This window comes from Heloderma suspectum, chromosome 5 (assembly GCF_057233095.1).
Source record: "Heloderma suspectum isolate Gila_16-S chromosome 5, 16-S_ref, whole genome shotgun sequence".
In the NCBI taxonomy this organism is placed as follows: domain Eukaryota; kingdom Metazoa; phylum Chordata; class Lepidosauria; order Squamata; family Helodermatidae; genus Heloderma; species Heloderma suspectum.
The window spans coordinates 233972208-233990293 of NC_139462.1; the positions used below are offsets into that span (position 1 = coordinate 233972208).

Below are 18086 nucleotides of genomic sequence, written 5' to 3' on the forward strand. Positions count from 1 at the left end.
GCACTGATACATAACCAAACAGAGCTACTGAGAAGGACTGGGGCGAAGAGACTTTCAGTTTCCACTGCTGAAACTAGTAGCTCTAATATGCAATTAAAAGCTGTTTCGGATTCAGTCATCTGGGGAGACGGGGAGAAGCAGGAGGCTGCCTGAAGCTGCAGAGGGAAAGAACAGCCAGGCCAGAAATCCCCCAGGCTAGGAAAACAGCCAGTGACACACAAGGTAGTGGTGTGCTTTGCAGAATGGGGGGGGGGCTGTTTAGTGGGGGGGGAGACATGGAGGGGGTGGGCGTGTATCATCCACCATTATGCACCTTCCCCTTTTGGATTTGGAGGGGTTGAGGGGGGGATGAGTGCAAAGTTTGGTGTTGAATTAGCACAGAATCCCTGTCTTCCCGTGATGTCCCGAAGTGAAGGAGAAACTGTGGGCGTAATCAAAAGAAAGGTATTAAAATGTAATTCCCGTACAAATAAATGGAAATGGAGTGCTTACAGTATATGTGTTTGAATCCCACTGATTTTAATGGGAGAAGGGATACATTTCTCTGTATTCCACTGTGTGACAAATTTGTGCTTGCCTGGGGATTTTCTGAGATGTGGTTTCTGTGTGTAGCTGATCATAGACCAACAGATGATCACATTAGACTTCCTAGTGCAGAGTGTCATCTTGGACATGTGGGTTCTGTCCTGACATAGACATACAGAAATTATTTTACAGGATTATGAGTTCAGGCTTTTCTTTACAACATTTCCTTCAGAATCTCAAACAATCCTTGCATGATAATAAAATATAGTATGAGAGCATGGAACACATACACAGATACAAAGTAGTTGTAATTTAAACAAGCAAAAGTTTTTTAAAGAATTGTTTCAAGATGTTTAAGAATTGTTTCAGGATATCTGTGTATTATTTCAGGATATCTTCCCCATATGACTTTTCTATGCTGACCCAAATGCAGCAGAGAAGTCAAGATGAGGACAGGGTTTCTTGTCCTGAAATCTCTCAATTCTGCCCCTTATATACTTCTATGATTCCATTCCTTATGAGCTGGTTACGTGATACTTAGGGATGAAAGGAGCTTCAGTGTAGCACTCTTCAACAATGAATTATTATTTTTACCTAAATTCCCAGCTATGACCTGGGAATAGTATATTTATTTCATTTCCTTGTCAGCACTACTGCACAACAGATTTTCCTCAAGTTCCCAAAACAGGATCCTTGATTTTAAGTCACATCTGAGTTTTCTTTCTTGACAGCTTTGGGCTTGCTTAACTCTAAAGCATTTCCAGTTCTATTTGTTTCCTAAAATATTTCACATCATCTTCACTCACTAACATTATATGCAGATGTAGAGAACAAAATATTTCATCAGGATGAATATTTGTTATTCTGCAGGCTCTTGCAAGAGTCTTGCAAGATGCTTAAACAAGACCTCAGACTTTTGAGGCAAATATTCATGACAGTGGATTACGTTCCTTGTTATCATGTCTGTTAATGTGTTTTTCCCATTTTCCCATATCTAATTAATCATTCTAATGTGCAAAGTACTTTATATCACAACCCTTTGAAATAAGTAGTAACCTGAAGTAATTGGCTGCAGAATTTTGGGACAACCCTTTGAACAGGAGAAAATATGGGAATTCTACTCCTACTGGACATAAGAAGATAAGAAGAGCCATGCTGGATCAGACCAAGGGTCCATCTCATCCAGCATTCTATTCACGCAGTGGCCAACCAGCTATTGACCAGGAACCCACAAGCAGGACATGAGTGCAACAGCACCCTCACACCCATGTTCCCCAGCAACTGGTGTACCTAGGGTCACTGCCTCTGGTACTGGAGGTAGCACATAGCCCGCAAGTCTAGTAGCCATTGATAGCCTTTTCCTTCAGGAATTTGTTTAACCCCCTTTTAAAGCCATCCAAGTTGGTGGCCATCACTACATCCTGTGGTAGTGAATTCTGTAGTATAAGGATTTCCTTTTATCTGACCTGAATAGACCACCAATCAGCATATTAGGATGACTCCGGGTTCTAGTATTTTGAGAGAGGGAGAAAAATGTCTCCCTACCCACATTCTCCACAATATGCATGACTTTGTACACCTCTATCATGTCTCCCCTTACTCTCCCTTTTTTCCAAGTGAAACAATCCCAGCTGTTGTAACTTTCTTTCACAGGGGGGAGATGCTCCAGCCCTTGATCATTTTCCTTGCACTTTTGTGCACTGGCCAGAAGAGAGGCTCGGCCGATACCCTCTAATGCTGTAGACATTGATTGCTCACTCATCATGCCACTCCAGCATGAGAGCATTTAAACTCAAACAAAATATTGACAAATACCAGCAGGATAAACCCCCTCCATCCCCCCCCCCCCGCCATCCTCTGCAGTCACACGTAGCATTTGCAAACTCTCTGCACATCGTTGTATTTTGCTTTGGAAAGCCTGTGCTCTTCTCTTCTCCCTTGGAGTGCCCAGGTATCCTAATGTTCCTTTTAGTGGGGTGGGAATTAATGGCATTATGACTATTTTGTCACAGGAAGCCCCCCAACCAACCTGGCACAATCAATTCCATGTACACAGTATCGTTTAAGAATTGGTGGGGCTTTTCTATGAAACGTTTCTCCTGTATTGCTCGCAAACTATGGAATGTGCTCCCTCAAGAATTACGATTGAGCCCAACCATTCTGGCTTTCAGAAAGGATATTTTCAGTTTAGCTTTTCAAAATCTGTAGTTTAATGTTTTTACTGTTTTAATGTTCTTGGGTTTATTGTTTTATGTTATTGTTTTGAATTATTATACACCGCCTTGAAGGATTTGTGGAAGATAAGGCAGTATATAGGAGCTAATAAATAATGAAAGCTACACTGTGCTGATGAAAGACATTCATTATTTGGATATTCCCAGGATTAAAACAGAGAAAGGAAGCAGAGAGGCTGTGTGGCAGGGGGCAAAGGGGGGGCATCCGATGTTTCATGATTAGATCCCTCTCCAAAAGCTCCGTTTCACTGGAGCCATGGGGGATCTGAGACCTACTGCTCTGCCTGCCACAGGGAGGCCACCTTCCACCCCCACCCACCAGAGGAGCTATTCCTCAGGCATTCCCCAAATCAGATTTTGGCAAAGAAGGCCAGCAGAAGGGAGTCCCCTGAGCAAAACTGGGTTCTGCAAAACTGAGTGTCCCTCAACATTTCTGCAAATGTCTCAATAGTGTGTTTCTTAATCCAGGAATCTTGGACTGCCTTGAAACCTGAGTTGTGTCCGATCCTCCCTTGAAGGGCAACATGGCTGAAGGTGAGTCCCCTGACAGTTATCACGGTACTGCCGCCATGAATCTCTGGACTGCTGTCTTCCTTCCTTACAGCTTCAAGGTGGCCACAAAATAGTCTGCAGGGCCTCTTCTTTGTATCCCACTGAAGCTGAACGTTGCTGCCAGGATGCCTGTTAAAAGGACACTGGGCCATATATCCTGTGTCACCCAGAACATCCAGGTTCAGCCTGAACCAGAATGGGCTGGAAGGCGTGGAAGCTCTCTGGATGGATTTGGGTGAATCGTGTCTGAACCCGACACACCTCCTAGGGTCGCTGTGTCGATGGTGTAGAATGATCCTTGATCACCATGGAAGCAAAAGGCAGAGATCTAAAGGTGATAAAGCCCTTTCTCCTCATCGCAGATCTGTGAGGTCTGCCTATAGACACTCATTGGCGAGGGGAAGCCAGTTCTGCACATGCTCAGAAGCACCGTCTTCTCCACTAGCATTTGCCATATTGCATGCTGCTAAGCCATGCAGGCTTTGAATAAGCTCTGTGTGATGACCCCATGAGCAAACCCCTCCTACGCCTGGGGCAGCTCTCAGTGTCTCTGGAGTGGGCCTTTGCCCATGGAAGCTGCTGAAGACGTGCTGCTGCTATTCCTCGCCCGTCCAGGCCTCCATCCTGCTCTCCAGGTCCATAAGTCTCCTTGCCTCCATATTATCATCAGTCCCCTAACCATTTTTCATCCCCTTGTTGGTGCTCCTGAGCATCTGAATCCCACGGACCAATCTGTGCAGTGACAGGTTCCTCCTCTGTGTTGCTGCAACAGAAGGGCTGCATCTTTTAGAGTGCTGCCCGAGAGGCCAAGTCACCTGGGCTGCCCTGTAATTACACGAGGGTCACTACTGAGACTGAGGACGGGAGCCACGTATGTCTCTGCTTTTGCTCCCGCCCCAGCGCAGCACTGCAATCTCCCGGATGCCCCCTCCTTGCTTTATGATCATCAGAGGAGGGGTCACCGTGGGGTCCCTCGCTTGCAGATGTGGGCTATATGCCCTAGGGCAGGAGTGTAGAACCTCAGGAGGCCCCTGGGCCAAATCAGCCTGCCTGAAGTCCCAATCCAGCCCTCCAAGGTTCCCAGATGGCCACTCCCCCTTCCCCTTCCCCTTCCCCCAGTCCTTCCCCCCAACTGCTGTTTGGTAGCTTCCCGGCTTTTGCAGTCCGCCCCCCCCCACACACACACACCCCATTCTAAAAGGCTGAAAGGCCTGCCTACGTAGGGCTGGGAGGATGAGGGATGCCGAGAGTATCTGCACTCCACCTCAAGGCTTAGTTCACCTCCTTCCCCTTCTCATTTGCACCTGTCTTCCTTTTCATTCAAATGGGGAAAGTGCACATTTCTGCACATACATTTCAAAAGTGTCCACTTCCGTCCAGTGACTAAAGTGTGAGACCAAGTATTTTTTTAAAGATTTGCATTTTCTAACAAAGACACATTTTTCAAATGCAATCACAAGTTTAGGAATATGTGAGCTCCCCCCCCCCCCATGTGATCCTGTTCCTATTTGGGGCTTTGACGGAGCAAGTTCTGATGATTTGTGAACTGAAACGAAATTCTCATCCACCCCTGCCCCTGAAGCTTAGTTACTGGCAGTAAGATCTTTCAGCTAAAATATTTGGCTGCTATTTAGCAGGTATTTGGGGTATTTTGCCACACACACCCCTTCGCCTTTAGCGCCTTGCGCCTTTTTGCCTTTGGCCCTTCCCACCACTGGAATGTGGCCCCCAAGAGCTTCTCTGAAATTGAATTGCACCCTCAGGCTGAAAGAAGTTCAACACCCCTGTGCTAGGGCTTTCTCTGTGGTCCTGCCCTAATGGACTCCACCCAGGAAAGCCGCCCCCCCTCTGGCCAGGACCCTTGTCTTCTTTAGAAAACTACAAAGGACTAGTAAGATTAAAACCGTGCATTGTTTCTAGCACTAGAAAACAGGCCGAGAAGTGGAATATTCATTTTCATACTGTTGAATCCAGAAATCCAAGTTCCTTTTAGTGCAGCCTGTGCACCGCATCAGGTCCCGCAAACTGCTCCTCTCTGCCCTGTACACCTCCAACACCGCCCAGCCCATTGGCGTTCATCCCTCCATTTTTCTTTGCTGCTTGAGGTGACCGTAGTTGGTGCCCCACCATGCAGCCACTGTGCTGCCTTAGAGGACCACACATCAATCTGTAAGCAACTAGTGCATAGCTCCTGATATGGCACTTCTAGTGAGCTCCAGAGTGAGTGTCTATGAATCTGTGGGCTGATATTTTTAAGGAATTCATGTCAACCCTATTGAGATGGTATAATTATATCTCGCTTAGCCCAGAGAGAACAAGAGCTGAGAATTCTTCTCATCGGCAAAACAGGAACTGGGAAGAGTTCAACAGGAAACACCATCTTGGGGGCGAAGGAATTCGATAGCTCTGCTGCGGCTGGGTCAGTCACCAAGTTTTGTGAAAGAAAGGAAGCCACCTTCGAGGGGAGGAAAATGATTGTTGTTGATACGCCTGGGTTTTTTGACACCAAAAGAAAGCAAGTTTATACATGGAAAGATCTTGAGAAGTGTATTGATCTTCTCCACCCAGGGCCCCATGCTATTCTCGTGGTTATAAAGATAGGCAAGATGACGGAAGAGGAGCAAAACGCTATTCGGCAGGTTAAAAAGCTTTTCAGCATTGAAGGAAAACGTTTCCTGATCCTTTTATTCACCCATAAAGATCATTTAGATCACGAGGGTTCATCTCTAAGAGCTTTCTTAGCAGGTGCAGAGGGAGAACTGAAGGATATGATGGATATGTCTGCAAACCGATTCATTACTTTCAACAATAACACTGATGAGGAAGAAGAAAGGATACATCAGGTGAAGGAACTGATTAAAGAAATAGATGACATGGTGACACTTAATGGTACAAAGCCATGTTACAGTAAAGAACTGTTAAAAAAGGACCGCTCGTGCTGCACTGTAATGTAATACAAGTACTAGTAAAGGCTTTGGAATCAAGGATGGAAACATGTTTGCCAATGAACCCTAATTTATTTCCTGATTCTGAGGGACAAAATGCGACTCCCTTCAGAAATGAAATCCTGCAGGGCTGCCTTCATCTTTCCTCCTCCTCTGACAATTCTTTTCACCCTATAGAATGATCATATTCCTGAACATGACAACTGAAGCTTGTTTTTCTGCTGTGTATAATGCGCCTTTGGGCTATTAGACATGCCTCTCTTCCGCTTGTAATTACACACGTTGCTCTTGTGAGATAGATGTTTAGTGCATTAGATATAGAAAGCTGCCTTATTTATGCCTCCATCTGAACATAAGAACAACATAAGAAGCGCTGTGCTGGTCAGGCCAAGGTCCATCCTGTCCAGCATTCTGTTCACACAGCAGCCGGCCAGCTGCCCACGTAAAACACACAAGTAGGACATGAGTGCAACAGCACCCCCCAATTGTGTTCCCCAGCAACTGCTGTTGTTAACATCTGGGATGTTAAAGTTCCATTGTGCCCTTTTCATTCCTCCAGGAATGTGGGGGAATGCCGGACTGAAAATATCCGGAGATGTCTCATCATGTCTGCTGCAATGCCTAAACAAAAACGCCACCTCACTGCACGCTGGGAGAACACTCTCTCAGCACCTCGTCTAATGTAGGGATGAGTGAGAATTTCATGTCAGATTGTTTTTGATAAGAATTGACCAAAATTTGCAAATTCATTTATATTTGGGACAGAAGGAAATTGAGATTTAAAGAAAATGAATGTAAGAGAAACCAAACTGAGATTTGTCCATCCAGACCCAGGGCTTTGAGTGCTTTGCTCTTGAAAGTTGGGGTTTGAATCCCTGTGTATTCAACCATGTTAGTACTGGATTAGCTTTGTCACCTCTTTTGGGATTCCAGCCCTTCAAAGACACCAATGGATACATGGGGGGGGGGGCAAAATAGTTCACTTGATCACCACATGTGTTTACAATTCAGTTTTGTCACCATTTAAGTTTTCGATACTAGCATGGCTTAGCCATGCTGGACTCCCTATTTATTTTCCTGTTCCACTTTCCTTGTTTTTCTTCCCCCTTTTCTAAAGTTTTGTTTTGATGAAGTCCCAAAAATTCTGGAATCCCCACATTATCTTGGGACATGTAGGTAAGGTTTTAGGGAGGATCTGCATTGGTCAATGACATAGATGGATGAAACTAATTTGGTCAAAATGGTGTGAGATCAGAGTTTGGGATTAGCCAAAGTAGACCCCACGTGGGGGACTGTAGATTTGGGGCTTCCTCACACAGAGCTTTTATCCTGCTGTTGAGATGGCTCTCTCATGGAAGTTTGCGAGCTCTTTACATGATGCCGTGATCCTCCAGGGTGTCTCCTAAAGGGTGTCTAAATGCCCTTTGTTCCATTTTTAAATAGATCACAGATAATGAGCTATCAGATTACCTCCCTGTGTTCCACTTGAGTTCCCTCTGTGAAAAGAGGAAAAGCGGCAAGAAGAGGAGCGAGATCAATGAAAGAGAATGGGAGACCCAGATACGGGGAGAAGGAGGGGGAAAGGGGTGGGGGGAAAGGAAGCGCATGAAAAGGGGAGTCGTGATCCTGTGTGTAAAATGGAAGCAGAAAGGCCAGTTTTAAATGCAGGATTTTAGGCTGGTGTAGAGATGCCCCTGAACATATTTTCAGATTAGGGGAATGCAGGGGGCTCAGATATACTAGGGACAGAGCACTAGAGTTGCTGTGGAGTAGAATGGAGGAAACATGTTGGTCAAGACTAAAGGTTGGCTTATGGCTTGGTTTACAAAGCAGGCCTGTCTCTCTTGAGGGTGAGCTATTTATTTATTTATTTATTTATTTAATTTCAATATCACCCAATAGCTGAAACTCTTTGGGTGGTTCACAACAGAAATCTATCTGGATTATGGGAAGTGAGAAAGTCAGAAAACATAAATCCTTATGAAGTTCAAAACAACGGGCCACTAAGGAAGATGATACAAAGTGGGGTACATCCCATGTCCAGCTGGTCCGGGGAACGTTCACAGGCTTTGTATGCACCCCAATGAGATTTGAAAATATAGTGGTCCTTTAAAACAAAGGAAAACTCTCTTTGCAGATTTCCACCCCACAACCCGTTAGCAGCCAACACAGAACCAATTTTTTAGTGAGAAAAATGGGAACAAAGAAGAACCACCACCACGAAGTACAGACATTTTACGGGTGTCAGGGGATAAGACTGTACCTCATTGTGGAAACTCACTTTTTCACTTTCCTTGATTTTTGCATTTTTGCTTAATTCCAAGTTTTGCTAGCAAATTTTAGCTTTGGGGGGTTGGGGGGGTTGAGTGAATGAGTGGTTGCAATATGTGCTTAACCTTTTCTCTAACATCCACTTTTCTGCTCAAAACCCCCTCTCAGCTGTCTCTCCCCCCACCCCCCACCCTATGTTCTAGAAATCTACTTTGAAGTATTTCTCCAATAGAAAAATGATCAAAAAGGGAAATAAATGAATACAGAGTATCTGTATCTTTCAAGAGCTGTAGCATATTGCTCTCCCCCCTCCCATCCACTCTCTCACAGATGTATGTAAAATAGACTAATTGCTCTTGGTAACTAAACAAACTTTATCTATAGTTTGTAATTCATAAACTGGAGCAATTATTTCCAATCATGTTTTCTGTGTATTTTCAAATGTTCCTCATCATGGGTTCTTTCCCACCCTACTTTCCATTAATAAACTTTTCTTTGTTTAAGAGCACTGTTGAGTTTTACTTTGGACATGCAGGATCTTTGGTCGATAGAGCTCTTGACATGCATGTTCTAACTTGCATTTGTACCGTTCGGAGGTTATTGGTCCCATGTTGTAGCTGAGCACCACCAGGACACAGCAAGAAGTGACTAGCCTCAGATCAATCAGTGAATCTGTAGCATGAAGTTCTCAAGCAGAAATAACAGAAAGAGCCCCTCTGAGCCTATGCAGAATGCTTTTTCCTCACTACTGAGCAACTGTAGTCTCCCCCATCTCCAAATAGCATCAAGAAGCAGGGCTTACAGCAGGAGTGGGCAAAATGTTTTGGTCTAGAATCAGCCCTATCCACCATAGCCAACTCTTATATTTCCAAACCAGTATCTGGGGGTGGGGTGGGGGCATTGTACAGAAGCAGTACGCACAGAGCATAAACAGTCATTGTAGGGCCTCTGTCAAATCCTACCTCCTGTTTATCACCATGGAACAAACATGTTTTCCAGTACTAAGCCGGGAGTTATTTCTAATCACTTGAATTCCCACCAGGCAAATCCATTTTGCTTTGCTGTTTACTCTGCTTCTTTCCTAGCTCTTGTTTTTTTGACAGCTGTAAAACTGTGTCCATGGAGATCGCCTTAAGAATTCGAAGGGTGTGTACAGAAGGATCTTAACACAGGGCTCACTGCAGCTTTTAATCCCACAGGATGATCCCAGATTCTCCTCGCTTCCATGGTGCTTTGGAGAGAAGTGTTACAAACCAGCCAATCAAACCCTGATTCAGCAGGTGCCTATCTGGCATGCCTCCCTCTCTCCCCATTCTTCAGGCTGGCTGTTCTTTTGTGGGGAAGCGGAGTGCAGCACGTCTGTCAATTAAATCCCTTTTGTCACTTCCTTTTATGAAAACAATAGAAATTAAAGTTTTTAAATTCTCCAGGGGGGGATGGAAGGAGGTGCACACCTAGCACCAGGGGAAGCCAGCCAATCAGAGCTGTTCAGCTTTCTCTGCTGCAGAGCCGATTTCCAAGACTGATCGTTGAGACTGTGGGCGGGTTCGCATGACAGGGCAGTCCACCTGTGATTAAGCTACGCGGTGTAGGTTACAACCAGACGCGGTGTGGGTTACAAACCAGAACCCATAAATATGGGTTCGTATGTATGTATGTATTTATTTATTTATTTTTGTCAGTCTTTCACTGATGTGCAAGTGGCATACTTATGACTATCCAATGCGTGTAGCCTTGCCTGTCAATATCCTTGTATCACCTGTGGAACGGAGCAACCTGCAGGATGAAACATGCAAAGAAACTGACAAGACAAGACAAGACTGCATGTAGGCTAATTTCTGCACCATTGACAGTGACAGATTGGGAAAAGGGGACAAGATCGCCCACTTAGCAAAGTGATCCTCTGGGTTTCAAGTGTTGACACCTGTGGGTAGAATCAAAGAATCATAGAATAGTAGGGTTGGAAGGGGCCTACAAGGCCATCGAGTCCAACCCCCTGCTCAATGCAGGAATCCAAGTCAGAGCATCCCTGACAAATGGCTGTCCAGCCTCATCTTGAAGGCCTCCAGGGTGGGAGAGCCCACCACCTCCCTAGGGAATCGGTTCCATTGTCGTATTGCTCTTACAGTCAGGACGTTTTTCCTGATGTTCAGCCGGAATCTGGCTTCCTGTCACTTGAGCCCATTATTCCGTGTCCTGCACTCTGGGATGATCAAGAAGAGATCCTGGCCTTCTTCTCTGTGACAACCTTTCAAGTACTTGAAGAGTGCTATCATACCTCCCCTCAGTCTTCTCTTCTCAAGGCTAAACATGCCCAGTTCTTTCAATCTCTCTTCATAGGGCTTTGTTTCCAGTCCCCTGATCATCTTTGTTGCCCTCCTCTGAACCCTCTCCAGCATGTCTGCATCCTTCTTAAAAGTGTGGTGCCCAGAACTGGACACAGTACTCCAGATGAGGCCTAACCAGTGCTGAGGGGAACTAGTACTTCCTGGGATTTGGAAGCGATGCTTCTATGAATGCAGCCCAAAAGAGCATTGGCCTTTTTTGCAGCCACATCACGTTGTTGGCTCATATTCAGCTTGTGATCGACAACAATCCCAAGATCCTTCTCGCTTGTAGTGTGGTTGAGCCCATTATCCCCCATCTTGTAACTGTGCATTTGGTTTCTTTTTCCGAGGTGCAGAACTGGGCATTTGTCCCTATTAAATGCCATTCTGTTGTTTTCTGCCCAGCGCTCCAGTCTATCCAGATCACTTTGAATTTTGTTTCTGTCTTCCAAAGTATTGGGGTGCCCTGCTTCCATTCCATACTTCCCCGAGTCTCCAGTAAGTCCTTTTAAGACAGATCTAGGCTCCACCCCCTTTTCACTGCTCCCAGCGCGTGCAGTCCCGTGACACAAGGTGTGTATTTCTCTAAGTATCCCAAACTGCAGGCAGAGGGAGCATTGAGATATTATGAGGAGGGAAGCTCTGCATTCCCAAACTTGTTTTTTTAATCACAGGCCCAGCTCGGTCTCAGGTGTCACATGCAAGATGCTCCTTGATAAACACCCATCAAGGGTGCTGTCTACCTGCTGAAGCTGAAGCATTCTGAGGGCAGAACAGACATGACAGGGGCAGGGCTCATGTCTTCAGACATGGCACTGCAAGGCATCCTGAGGAAGATATGGCTAGCCCTTGAAAACTCGCATTTGAAACCCAGCACAGGAAAAAGCTGCGGAGAGGCCATTAGTAGTAGGCAGAGAATGTGCTGAGCCAGCGATGGCGAACCGCCAGCCTGCAGGCCTAATCTGGCCTGCAAGGTTCCTCAAGGTTCCGGGAAGGACCAGCTCCTTCAGCCAGCCACACACCCCTACCTTTGCTTTCCCCCTCGGCTCAGACATGAGGGGAGATTAAAGGTACAGGGAGCCCCTGACACAAAGCCCAGCTCTCTGTCGTGCCACTTCCTTCCTTCATATCCTACCTCAGAGGCTGCCTTTCCTGTGAAACCTTTGGCCCCCTTCTTCCCATGCCTTATTGTAAGTTCGCACATCCAGCTGAAACAACTGCATATTCCTGTCCCGTTTAAGTGGTCTCCCCTCCCTCTGTTGTTTCCTGCTTCAAATTTTGGATTGTAAACTCCTTGAGGAAGAATCAGCCAATCCACTGACAGGCCTTCAGTCTGATCCAGCAGTTATGGCTTGCTTTAGCATATAACATGACAAATGATATTAATCCCGGTCAAACTTGGCAGCACAGTGGCAGCAGCGGGAGTGCAGCCTGTGGAGGGGGGTCTGCTGGGGGTGAAAATGCCCCCCAGACCCTCCAAAGCTGCCCATCTCTATGCTACAGGCATGACCCAACCCGCTCTTCTACTTCAGATCTTCAGCCTGTCTCTTCCGCTTCTTCCCAGCCAAATGGGAGGCATTGCAGGAGTTCCTCCAGCAGCTGAGGTCACTCCCAGTGTGCAGAAGCCAGTTTTTGGACTTGGCTATCGCTTCCCTTTCCATTGCACCGATTTCGTCTGGAGAGCACGGGACTAGCTCTTGAAATGTCTTTAACCTGCGCCATGGGTATTGGTAAGGGGCACACAGGGCATGTGTTGCAGGTACCGTTCTGCTCCTGAGTCTCCAGACCAGAACTGGGCTCTGCGCAAGAAGTTGCTTAATAGGTGGGCTGAGATGGTTGCCTTTTCCTCTTGCTCTTGCAGCCACAAGGCTCAGGTCTGCAAGGCTGTGAATTTCCCTTGTTTTTTCTGACCCAGAGGGAGGGAAGTGGGGCTGTGCTGGGCCGCAGCCAGGAAGGGGAAGGGAAGGGAAGGAGGACAAGCTCCTGTGGCTGTCCGCTCCGCACTGCCTCTGCCCCTGATGCGGGCTCGGGGGCCTGGGGAGGTGTCGCCCTCTCCCCGCTCAGCCTTCTCTTCTCGGGAGGCTCCTTCCATCTGCCCTCCGAGGGGCCCGTTCTAGTCCCCGGCCACCTTGCCTGGCGGGCTGCGCGGGGCGGCGGATGCGCAGGAGCGGCAGCCCCGCCGTGCTCCTGCCTGGCGCGGCTCCGGCGGCGTGCGCGGGGGGGGGCGGGGCGGCGCCCATCCCGGAGGGGGAGGTCAGGAACAGCCTCCCGCCCGGCCGCGCCAGCGGGCCTCGGGCGCCGTGAGGCTCGACCCCGTCCCAGCCCAGCGCACCGCTGGGATTTCGCGGCCCTGGCCGAGCGCGCGCCCGCGATCCCGCTCTCCCTCCCTCCCTCCCTCCCTCCCGCGCGCGCCCGCCCGCCCGGCCACAACGCGCCGCCGCGAGCCCGGGACCGGTCGCGAGGCATCGCCGGGCGGCGGCCCGCAGAGGTCGGCCAGCCCGCGAAGCAGCCCGCCTGCCGCCGCTGCTCAGCCTGCTCGCCGGGGCGGCCGGCCGGCGCGGGCCTCCCGAGCGGGGGGCGGGGGGGCGCGGGGGCGCGGCGGCGAGGCGAGGCGAGGCGGGGCGAGGCGGGGCGGGGCGGGGGGGCGCCGCGCTGCCTCGGGCGCCGCTTCGCGCGGGCGGGGCGCCTTCGGCCGGGGGCGACCGGGGCGGGGCGGGGCGGGGCTGCCAGGCCCGGCGGGGCGGGGCGGGGCGTCCCAGGTGCCCAGGCCCGCCGGGGAAGGGGCGATGGGGCGGGGGGCGCGGCGCTGGAGGTGGGGGGATTGCCCCCCCCAGGTGCAGCACCCTAAAAATGCCCCCCCCATGTCGCATTTAGACTTCCAAAAGCCTCCATTGGCCGTCACGGAGGCTCGTTTTCCTTCTGAATGCAGCAGGGAAGGGGTGATTTTTTGCGGCAGGTGTGTGTGGCGGCACTGGGGAGGGGAGCATAAGGGACCCCCCCAAGTGCCCCCACCCTGGCCTGTGAGCATGCTTTCAAAAGCCTCCACTGTCGTCAGTGGAAGTTTTTTTTAAGAGCTTCGCATGCAGCATGGGAGGGAGGGAAATCCTCTGTCTCCAGGCTCTGGCTGACGATGAGGGCGGGGCCGGATGGGGACCCTCCTCAGGGTCAGCCCACAGGCTGAATGCAGCCGGCAGGCCACAAGCTCCCCATCCCTGCATTAATGCATCCGTGGCTTATGCATTACTTATGGACAGGTCTGCATCCCGGGGTCCATAGGAAAGACCAGATCTCCCCCTGCAAGGCTGGAGACAGAGCTCTGACTCGAAGAGGGAGGTCACCCCCAGACTCCCCGCAGAAGCTTCGGTGGCCTTCACCTCTCCGGTGTCGGAGCTCTGACTTCAGGAGAGGTGAAAAGGAGCACAGGGGGGTGTCAGCAGTCAGCTGAGGCCTTGGGTCCACAGGATCCAAAGCCCTCCCAGGCCCTGACCATGTACCCAACAAGGGGGAACACTTTGACCCACCCTGGAGCTGGTCTCAGTGATCTCCCTGTCACTGCAAGCACTGGGAGGGAAATGGCCCCCCCAATCCCAAAGAACAAACCATGGCAGAAGAGAGGCAAAATGGCACCCCTCTTTCCCTTCCACGAAGAGCCTGGCATGACTTCGGATGTGCCAGAGCGCTCTGACCCTGGAGTACAACAATGTAACAGTAGGATTGCCCTGTACTAGGTTCAGTCACTTAAGGGTGCAGTCCTACTAACTGCACCCTTGGTGATCGGCAGCCCCTGAACTCGAAAGCATCCAACCATCCGATGCAGAGAAATGTCCTACAACTCTCAGCATTCCCCAGCCAGCATGCACCCTACATCATTCTTCTGGATGATAATACCTGAGGCCATTGAAAAACAACAGCAACCTGTTCCTATGGGCATGACCTTGGGCATGTTGAAGCATCTTTCCCTCATCACTGTGTAATTATCTGGCTCCCCCCCCACACACACACACACACGGAGTGATCAAGAGTGTGAAGTTCTGACAGACTTCAGCTCAACCTTTCCCTCTAAAGAAATGAAAGAGGAGGGCTGATGCAGTCCATAGGACAGCAGGCAGACAGGGAAGTGAGAATGGCTTAATATGAGACCAGTATAACCAGCTGTGAGCCCCCCAACTTGTGTTGATGGCAGAACCCATTCCTGGAACTTGCAAAGTGCCTCTGAACATGTGCAGAATACACCCCAATGCACTTAGTAACCACAGTTCAGGTCAGCCATAAAGTCTGGATAGGCCAGTTTCTACTACCATCTCCTTTAAGATCTTAGCCATCCACCTGTGCACTGAGAAAATGTTACATTTCTTCTCCATATGGAAGGTGATGTCTTTCGAAATTGCTGAGCAACAGGTGCAATACAGGATATTTCCCCTTGTGCCCAGCCAATGCCTGCACTTCGCCATTGTGGGCTGCAAGGCTCCTGGCAAGGGGGAGTGCGGGCGCACTGGCTGCTGCCATGCTCCCTGGAGTGCCATTGGCCTCCCTTTCCTCTTGCTCCCTCCAAGCCGGCCCAGGCCCCTTATCTGGGCCGGGGGGACAGGAGTGGTACTGCAGCAAAAAGGGATGTTAGTAGCAATCTCTGGACGAGGGGCAAGGAAAGATGTGAGTGTGTCGTGTGACTCAGCTTGACTCGTTGCTCGAGTGTGTCTGAATCTGCTTGGCTCTGAAAGCATCTTTCTGGACTGCACCTGCTGGTGGCATGATCCACGAGGCCAGGCACTGGTGGGTGCACAGTCCTCCTTGACAGCAGGGGTTTGCACTTGCTAGAGAAAGGTGAACAGATGGGAAGAAGCAGAGGAAGCTTCTCTTCTTTTGTGTTCAAACGCCACAAAGTGTCCTGATGACTCACAAATTTATTATAGCACAATAAGCCAAAACAACTTGACTGGCTTTTGGTGTTATGCACCATGACTTGGTCAGGGGGGAGGCATCATTTGCTGTTCCACCCCAGGCAGCAAAATGACTTGTGACGGCCCTGATCCAGTATCATGGAATTTTATCTTTAGGTTAAGTTCATTCACTTTGGATTTATTAGCCATTTTCTCTGCTCTATGTTTACTTTGTTCACATGTATTTTTATAATTACCGCAATATTTTTTCTCAATTGTATTATGATGACCTAGTATTCTAAACAATAAAACTAAACTGAATTGGTAAAGTTTCCATTTTCTTCCAGGTTCAGAGAGTTGCTGAAATACTGTGCAATGGCTTTCTTTACAAGGAAATGTTCCTCCGGCTGCAAAAAAGGTGAGCCTCCCCCCATATCCCCAGTCCTTCAGACCCAGAGCACTGCAGCGGAGGTTAGGTCATTCCTGCTGCTTGAGCTGTAAAGTACAAGGCAGCTGCAAAACAGCTGGCATGCCAGCGCCAGCTGCAGACAGCAAAGAACAAAGGTGCACACGACCTGGCTGCATTGGAAGGGAGAACGAGCCCGCAGGAATGCCGCCAGATGACGTCAGGCAGAAGTGGCTGATGTAGCCCAGCCCTGCTCCCTTGGCCTGTATAAAAGGGTGTGTTTGGCATACAGATGGATGAATCTGTCAGTTTTGGTTTCGCTCAGTTTCTCAGTTTTCCAGTCTTAAGTTCGATTTATCCTGTGTATTGAGAATTATTTTTTTTAAGTGGGCATGAAAATTCATAAGAATTTTGTGCACAAGAATTTTTGTATGCATATTTGCCTAATATACACATTTTTGCAAGCCATTTTCTCAATATAATGTATTTTTAATGTCATTTCCCCTAATACATGCATTTTAAGGCATTTTTTGACTGGAGAACTCCATTGCAAAATTCAGAAAGATAGGAATTACAAAGGACAACTTCAGTTCACATTGTGGTTTGAACGTGTGAAATTTGGTAAGGTCGCATTACAATGTGAAATAAACTAATTTCTCCCCCACCTACAGTTATTGCAGGGAGGAAAGGCATGTTCAAATTCCCCTGGGTCAAGTTTGCTCCCCACATCAAGTGAAGCATTTTATGGGGTTATAGATGTAATACGAGAGGGCGGCATAAACCCTCCTGGCTTTGGACACCCCTCCATTGGAGTAAAGATCTCCAAATCATGAAGGGCTTGGCAGTGCTCCTTAGCATTGCCTTAGTACTGTCATGGCAAATCCAAAGAGATCTCAGAACAGCACAAGAGTCGGGGGGACCTAAAGGTGCAGTCCATTCTGTGAAGGCAGAGTCCTCCAACTATCAGTGAGGAGGGGGGTCAAACACCAGGATCTTTGCAGGCAACAGTAAGCCACAAGCCGAGAGCAGGTGCATCACAGCTCGGATGCTGCAGGGTACATCATTTCAGATTGCTCAAGCGGAGGAACAAAGGCAAGTGTTTCAGGCCAAAGCAGAGCTCCAGGGCCGCTAATCAGGCAGGGGGTGGGTGGGTAAGACTCCCAAACACAAGTCAGAGGGGCTCAGAGTCATAAGGGGCCCAAAGGTCTAACCCCTTGTGCAGTGGAAAGACCACCCTTCCTCAGACTTGCTCTCCAGCCTCCCTTAAGCCCCATGCAGAGGAAAATGGAGGTGGCTCAGGCAAGAGAACTGAGCCACACTTTTTAGGGCAAAGCAGGAGGCTCGAGGCCCCAGGGTGGATCATGGGATCCTTCTCCTCTCTCATTGTGCCCTTTTTTGGTTTGAAAAGTAAAAGGAAAATGCTTGTGTTCAGGAACGGGAAAAAGACAAGACAAGCTCAGAGGTAGGGATGTCAGAGAATTCCGCCACGGATCCCAGCAAGGCCGAATGCCAGTGCATTCGGCCCCCCGAAATCCGTGACGGAACGAAGCCCCTCGCCCCATCACCCTGTGAAAGATGCACGAAACGGAGCACTTACCTGGTGCTATCCGCGCTGCTTTGCGAATGGCGGCCGCATCTGCAGCCGCCATTCACCTCTCCATTTTTGCTGTGATAGGCTACGTAAGTACTTACGTAGCCTATCATGGCTAACGCAGGGATGCCATTTTCATCCCTGCGGAGGCCATGATAGGCTACATAAATATTTACATAGCCTATCACGGCAAAAAAAGGGAACGCAAATGGCGGCCTCCATAGCCGCTGCCATTTCCGGCCCTGTTTTTTTGCTGTGATAGGCTACGTATATATTTACGTAGCCTATCACGGCAAAAGACAGGAACGCAAATGGCAGCCACCATAGCCGCCGCCATTTGCATCCACAGGCTTCACAC

General features: G+C 48.9%; 2 protein-coding genes across 9 annotated transcripts in view; both read left to right on the forward strand.

Moving 5' to 3' along the window:
• LOC146345374 (GTPase IMAP family member 9-like) lies at window positions 1-8509 on the forward strand. Its single transcript, XM_084860154.1, has 3 exons — window positions 1-222; window positions 3228-3293; window positions 5616-8509. The coding sequence occupies exons 2-3, from the start codon at window positions 3284-3286 to the stop codon at window positions 6263-6265; spliced, it is 660 nt and encodes a 219-aa protein (XP_084716280.1). The 5' UTR covers window positions 1-222; window positions 3228-3283; the 3' UTR covers window positions 6266-8509.
• The window catches only part of LOC146345375 (GTPase IMAP family member 8-like), a 22998-nt gene continuing 13420 nt past the window's right edge, over window positions 8509-18086 (forward strand). Inside the window, exons 1-4 of one of the 8 annotated variants that reach the window (XM_084860086.1) lie at window positions 13071-13342; window positions 13729-13810; window positions 14109-14261; window positions 16079-16149. In XM_084860086.1, coding sequence (XP_084716212.1) covers window positions 16107-16149 — 43 coding nt within the window. In that variant the 5' untranslated portion in view covers window positions 13071-13342; window positions 13729-13810; window positions 14109-14261; window positions 16079-16106. Of the gene's footprint in view, window positions 12677-12868; window positions 13343-13547; window positions 14825-16078; window positions 16150-18086 lie in introns of those variants that run through there. The other 7 variants (XM_084860085.1, XM_084860084.1, XM_084860083.1 and 4 more) reach the window with 7 other exon arrangements.